The sequence below is a fragment of the Charadrius vociferus genome, unplaced genomic scaffold, assembly GCF_000708025.1.
Source record: "Charadrius vociferus isolate BGI_N301 unplaced genomic scaffold, ASM70802v2 scaffold50, whole genome shotgun sequence".
NCBI lineage: Eukaryota > Metazoa > Chordata > Aves > Charadriiformes > Charadriidae > Charadrius > Charadrius vociferus.
This window is the reverse complement of record NW_009646445.1, coordinates 1,728,903-1,735,853: the sequence shown is the minus strand read 5'-3', so window position 1 is coordinate 1,735,853 and position 6,951 is coordinate 1,728,903. Positions and strand designations below refer to the sequence as shown.

The window sequence follows — 6,951 nt, the reverse complement described above, 5'->3', positions numbered from 1 at the left end:
GATAAAGTAACAAACAGAACCTGACCTTCATGTCGTTTGAGAAAGGGAGAGTCTCTAGCTGGAGTCTCTGCAATGAGCAATGTGTGTATGCAGGCAAGTGAGCATGGGAACGCGTGTATGCATTTAGCTGTGATTTATTTCTGTAAGTTTGATTCCATTCTTTCTGTTTCTTTTCAAACGTAGACTGAAGCTATTTAACTCTCTGATTAACTCACCTCCCCGTATGAGTTGTTTTGTGTGATGTATTCCAGCACTGTACAACCTTTCTGGAAGCCGACTCGCTGCTGTTGGGATGAATTCCTCCCCGATGCGTAGTGTGGCCCATTTGTTCTATTTACTGGTGTTGGAATGAGGTTCTGCGTTTGCTGTAAATCAGATCTGGAGGAACATTTCAGTGTCATGTCAGGTTCTGCTAGTTTGATAGTATCAGAAATAATATGAGGTCCTCTCAGCAAGAAAAGGTATCATGTCACAAAATCTCCTTCTGCACCACTGTGGTTTCAAGGTCCCTAGAACTTTAGTTTGGACTTGGTCCACTGTAAATCTCAGTAAAATCTGACTCTTGTTTTGTGCTGACATTTCAAGGGCTCCAAAACCCAGTGATCTTCTTAGCCAATCTGAGCTCATCAGTACTGTCAAAACATTTATTCAAAGGCTTAAGAGTGATAGGAACAATGTCATTGATCCCTTCTTCCTTAAAGATCTCCTTTACTTTCTATTCAATTTCCTTAATAGCTTATGTACACACATTTCTTTGCTGGACAGGCTTAGGTTTTGTGTCACTACCATGCAAATATAACTGGAAAACCAAAATCCCTATTACACCATTTGGTGGTTTCATGGACACATAAAGGAAATATATTCCCTACAGCATTACTGCCTTACCCAGCAAGTCTCAGCAACTGTTTGCTTCACTAGCTAGAAGATATAGAAGCTTCTTGTAGGGTGGTGGTGGGCACAGATGTGCCCACATCTACTGCAGCTGTGCCTTTTTTTTCTTATTGGAGAAGCAGCCTTTCTTTCTCCACTCTTTAAGACATTTAGGCTGGTGGAGCTGGAGAAGATTTTTTCCTACCCATTGGCTGTAGTCTAAGAACAGCAGATTGGCTACAGGTGAACCCCCCCGCACACCTGATGGTGTAAGGTTCCAGAAGTAGCATGTGGTAGTGTTGCATGTGCGTACCTTTATTTCTAGTTTTTGTATAGATGAGCAATTGGCTATCTCCGTCCCATGCTACCCCTCCCCCCATCCCCCACTGCAACCCTCCAGCTACGCACGGTGTTAACGCTCACCTGTGCCAGAGAGGGATGCTAAATGCGGGGCTTTCCAAGAAGGCAAGCAATAGATTACTGCAGGTGACTTAGGGACTGCCTCAGCCTGACAGGGGTGGTTTGGGAGTACAGTACTTTATTTCAGCAGTATATTTTTTCTTGTTTTGTTTTGCAGAAGGAACACTGATCCTACCTTTGGTTTGTTTGTTTGTTTGTATTTTCCCCTCCAGAAAGCCCATTGCTGACCCTGCTACTGTGATACCGCTGTTTTGCAAAGCTGGAGTCGACACGCATGTAGGGGTGGGGGTTGTAACTCTGGCAATTTGTCCTTCCCGATTAGATGTGACTGTTCTGCTAGCTTTCCCCTCTTTATTCCTTTCATTTAGTTCGTTGTGGGAGTTGGCTTGGGGTTTTTTTCCTTTCGGTTTCTTGTTTTGATCCTGGAAGGTTAGCTGTGCAATTTGGTTTCTTCTGTGCCAACCAACTTTAGTGGCAGAGCTCTTAAAAAAATTAAAAGCTGTGTCCCTCCATCCTGTCTTGCTTCTTCTCTGTACACTACTGCTTCCATTTAAGCAAAGTTTACAGAATTGCTCCACCCATTTGGACACCAGGAAAGGAAGCTCTGAAATGGAGAATAACCTTGTTTCCACCAGGTCCTTCAGTCTGCTTGAAACCACGCTAATTGGAACTGTAGTCCAATTTCTAATGAGATGGATGGTCTCTCTCTGAAATTGGGTTTGTTTCTGATTTCATCCTTTGTCTTTGTTCCCCCCCCCCCCCAAAAAAAAAAAAGCTCCACAAAAACCAAACCCAAAGCCAAACCATTTTTAAGAGCTCTGAATAAAACTGCTTTGCCAATGGGGAATGGGTGGGGATGACTCTGATTTTCTCTTGTGCCCGGCAGCGAAAGGGTTAATGCCTGCTTTCCTCTTTGGTATCTGTTAGTTGCAGCCCATGTTGTGATCAGTCCATGTCCATGTGCGTTTTGTTCCCAAATTTCATACCGGTTAATTAACAAGCAACAAGTGAGCCTTAACAATGACAGTTGTTTCCGATCTTCCTCAGGACACCCGACCTGCCTGCAGTTCACCACAAACATGACTGAGGCTGTTAAAACCTATCAGTGGCAGTGCATTGAGTGCAAATCCTGCAGCCTTTGTGGGACCTCTGAGAACGATGTGAGTTCATTTACCTTTTCATGCAAATAAGCGTCACTGCAAGCTACTGTCATGCCTGCCATCAAGGAGCACGTGGCAATGGTGTGGGTCATGGCTTTACTGCTACTTCCATACATCTCTTAGGAAAAGTGACTCCTGAAAGTAGAGATGGGCTTCTCCCCAGTGCCCCTGTTCAGCTGTTGGTTTCTGCTGAAATTACCACAGGTGTCATATATGGCCACTTAAGGTGGCGATAATTGTGGTTTGTATGCTTATTCAATAGAAATTAGCTGGAGGCCATAAACTCAGGTCACAGGGAGCTGCAGGAGAGCAGTATTTTCAATACAGTAGTCAGGAGCAGATATGAATGGGTGATAACCTTTGAGACAGCAGGTATGTTTCTTCTGTCCCTGATTTTGCTTACTTTCTTAGCAAGATTTTACAATCTTAATTACAAGACTTGGGAAACTTGAAAGCATTTGGACTGGGATGGCTAGGCCTCTCTCTAGTCGCCTAATCATCTATCCCAGTGATTTCCAAACCACAATCCAGAGCCCGCAGCTGAACAGTGTACTCTCTGTGGGGTTTTCAGTTAAAATCTGATGCTAAGGGTCCTCGGCAGTCTGTGAAAAACTTGGAGAATTGACAGTGGCTGGAGAACTTGAAGGTGATTAGCTAACATTACATTCCCTATAGCAGAATAAATTTGAAGCCAGAGGTTTTGTTTTGTTTTAGCAGTAAATAAGGAAATATGAAAACAGGGAGCTGTTCTGTGTTAGGATTCACGGGATACTTCAGAGCGTTTTTTTTCTCCCCCAAATATATGAAAGAGCTGCAGACCACATGGTGGGGTCATGTAATTTCCATCTGTTTCACAGAGCATTTACTCAGCTGAGTTTTGGAGAACTGGTTAAGTCCAGGCTTTTGATGAGAAAGCTTTTCCCTGAAGGGATGAAATCCAGCACATGGTCACACTGGAGCCCAGCAAAGCCTGTCCTCTTCCCTCAGTACGGCATATCTCCAGCCTAACAGCTTTCACTCCTGCATCATGAGGACACCTTGGAGAGGAAGTCCTCCGCATCTCGGAGAGTTTTTCCGTTAGAAACTGAACTGCCTTTGTAATGAGAAGGGCTCTCTGCGGCCTCTCAGAAGTATGGTGGTTGATAGTGGACTCACAAATGTGATGCCTGTAGCCTTTTATGTTCCCAGTAGCCTCTTAGTCTCTATGTTGCAGCTCTACATTCCTAGCTGAGCACTGCTGGTTACCATGCTTATATTTTCATCTTGGCAAGAGACTAATTTACATAATTTTCTCTCTTCTCCTCTCCTTCTCTCCCTGTTTCCCTCCTGTCTCCCCAACAACCCTGTCTCAGGACCAGCTGCTCTTCTGTGATGACTGTGACCGTGGCTATCACATGTATTGCTTGAATCCACCAGTCTTTGAGCCCCCAGAAGGTAACATATGTTGGAAGTCTGCTTTGAAAATCACCATAAAGTCCTTGTGGAGACGGGAAGAATTTCAGAAATGTGGCCTGGGCCACGCGGGGTTAAGGAAGCAGTAGCAAAGCAGAGGCAGGTAGCACTGGAAAGAAAGAAAATTAATAGATGTGGAGGTCTAGTGTGATCTGAGATGTCCTATTCAATCTTGCCTGGTCTCTACCTCCTCTACCAGGACATGGTTCTTTTGCAGGTCATGGGTACCTTTGAGTGTCCCAGATGGCACTGGACACCTCAGTTTAGTCAACTGAATCAAGCTTCTGTGAACTGTGACTTTGGACTTCCTAACAAGTTGAAGTGCCAAAGAGAAAGCCCCAGACAAGGAGGTCCTCTCTGAAATAACTGAGAGTCTGTTCTCGGGATGCTGGATTAAGACGAATGACCTTGCTTGTTCTCTGGTCTGTCCGTGCCTTGGAACAGTGCGAGTTTTACAGTCTGTATTACGTTTGGTATGTAGTTACGTCCTCTGCAGGGGATTCAATCTGACTATACTACAACTGGTTGTAGTTTGTCACTTGGTCGTGGAGCAGAGGAACTAGGCCCTTGCCATTATCGATTCTCTGACTAAAATCTGCAGAGAGCAGTAGAATTGGAGAAGGAGACATGTGAGTGCGAATGACTGCGGTTTACATGAGGGGCGAGACAAGAACAATTAAAAATCAATCATGCATTCAGGAGCTAAATGTTTGTAACTTTGATAAAGAGGAAACTAAAAATTTTGTAATGCTGCTAGTAATTAGCTAAAAGTTTCTGTTTGACTGGGAAGTGGTGTATTGAAAGTATGAAAATATAGAACACCTAGTGGCAATGTATAGCCCAGCTGTGTTGTAACTTGTATGGAAAGCCTACATGCACAATACCAAGGGCAGCAGAGTCTGCTTCAGAAAATTACAGGCAATTCCCATGTTGGGACCATTTGATATCCTGTTCAAGCTGATCTTGACATAACCTCTGAGTGCCTGGATTTGATGTCATTCCTATAAGAAGGATTTTTTCGTTTGCAGGGAGCTGGAGTTGTCATTTGTGCCGGGAGCTGCTCAGAGAGAGAGCATCAGCTTTTGGCTTCCAGGCCTGAGGAACTCCAGCAGTCAAGAAACACTTTGCTCCTGGTGTTGCCATACCAGCACACAATTCCCATCCAGAACACAAAGACACAACCCACATCAAAATGAATGGACACTCAAATACAGGAAGAGGTATCTGTGGTATTCACCGTCACTAATGCCATACCTCCTGGGCTCTACTAGAAGGATTGTGTACTTTCCTGATACTCCGGATGAAATCTCTTCACTGCTATGCATGGTTGCTGCTTGCCGTTACGGGCTCACATGCATTATAGAAGGGGGAGGGTTGTTATATCGACATGGAGAAGTCAATTTTGTGTGGCCTTGTGCTTTCTGTTTAGTCTTCTTTTTAAAGAAGAAGTAGTAAGGTATCTCCCAAGGAATTATTGGTGAGTACTTTGGCTGGGAGCAGCACCGGTTGTTTCTCTTTACAGGCTTGACTGGAAATCTCTTTACTGCAACCACTCTGTATTTGTAGGGGGGGCTTTTAGAGTTGCATTAGTTTAATACTTCCCAGGTCGTGAACAATGCGTTGTCACTGAGAGAAGCACTGATCAAAAATGTTTACAGGGTGACACTTTCTCCCTTGGCTCAAATGCTTTGATTTGGCAGATCTTTAGAAATCTGGTTTTAGTATCTCTGAAGGAAGAATAGTACCAGTATGTACACAGACAGATGCTTAGAAAAGCCTACTGTCTCTGGTGTTTCAGGATATTCAGGCACACTGTCCCACTGCAGTGCCAGCATACAGTCCATACTTATAATTTTATTTTTGTTCAGGAAATTGTGAATGGTTATGCATGTAACTGTCTTGCTCTTTAGCTCAGAAAGTTGAACAAGAGAAAAACATCAGCTTAAGTTGATCATAGAAAGTAAAATAGTTTTCTGAGCAATCTAAAGTAAGCTGCAAAAAGGAACGACTTTGGCTTAGGGTCAAATGAAGCACTTTTTATTATTATTTTTAAAAATTTCTAAACTAAAATGTTCTGCAACTTTAAGTTGCAATTTATTCTGGGAATTGCCTAATCAGGACTTCCAGCATTTCCATAGTGTTACTGGTTTTTTTAATCAAAGTAATTATCAAGATCTAGCTGAATTTTCAAATAATTTTGCCCCCAAATTCTCTACAACCGCATTTTTGGCAAATGTGATAATTTGTCAAAAAACATTCCCCAGCTATAAAGAAGGGAATAATTTACTGAACCTAATATGAAAAGAAAGATTTTTGAAATTATTTTAAAATTTTAATAGAAATAGTTGTACTTTATTTAAACAAACCTTTATATGTGAAATGAAGAAACATTAGGAAGAGCAGCAATTGAAAAAATATTATTACATTGGAATCTCTGAATAATTTAAGATATCACTAGGAGGACAAGTGAGTGCATTAAAGAATTTCTACCAGGTACATCTTTAGGGTTAAAAATCTGCAACTCCCCAAACTGCCAAATAGCCCAGAATGACCATTTTCTTGGGTATGATGTATATTACTTTCTATGCATAGATTTAAGTGGGTTTATAATACAAATTTATGAGAGTCCCAAGCAGCATGTGACTCGGGTTGCTTGTACAAGTAGGTAAGGACACTGAAGATTATATTTGGCATATTTATATTCATTGAAACTTTTTTGCAAAACTAAATGTCCCTGAACACTTGAAAGGACGTTGTGAAAGAATATTGGTGAGCTAATTTTTTTATTCCTTCTCTGGCTAATTACACTTAGTTAGAATGAGCTATACTGACCTAATGCACTTTCCCTCATTATTTAGATAGTTTCTTCACCTTTTGCATTTTGTTCAGCTTGCACACTGAAAGTAGCCGTGTCAGCTGCTGGATTCTCCCACATACTGTCACAGCCTCTTCTCAGGCTGTAGCAGGAGTATTTTAACCTGTTAGAAAAAATTTAGAAAGTATTTTTCCTAGTCGTATTGGACCAAATCTCTCCTGGAGCAGCTGCACT

The 6,951-nt window shown here is 42.2% G+C and overlaps 1 protein-coding gene across 1 annotated transcript in view; it reads left to right on the top strand.

The window, feature by feature from the left end:
* The window catches only part of DPF3 (D4, zinc and double PHD fingers, family 3), a 93,484-nt gene extending 87,832 nt beyond the window's left edge, over positions 1-5,652 (top strand). The window contains exons 8-10 of the mRNA XM_009882250.1: positions 2,338-2,450; positions 3,803-3,884; positions 4,931-5,652. Coding sequence (XP_009880552.1) covers positions 2,338-2,450; positions 3,803-3,884; positions 4,931-5,001 — 266 coding nt within the window. The 3' untranslated portion in view covers positions 5,002-5,652. The remainder of the gene's footprint in view (positions 1-2,337; positions 2,451-3,802; positions 3,885-4,930) is intronic.
* The last annotated feature ends 1,299 nt before the right edge of the window (positions 5,653-6,951 follow it).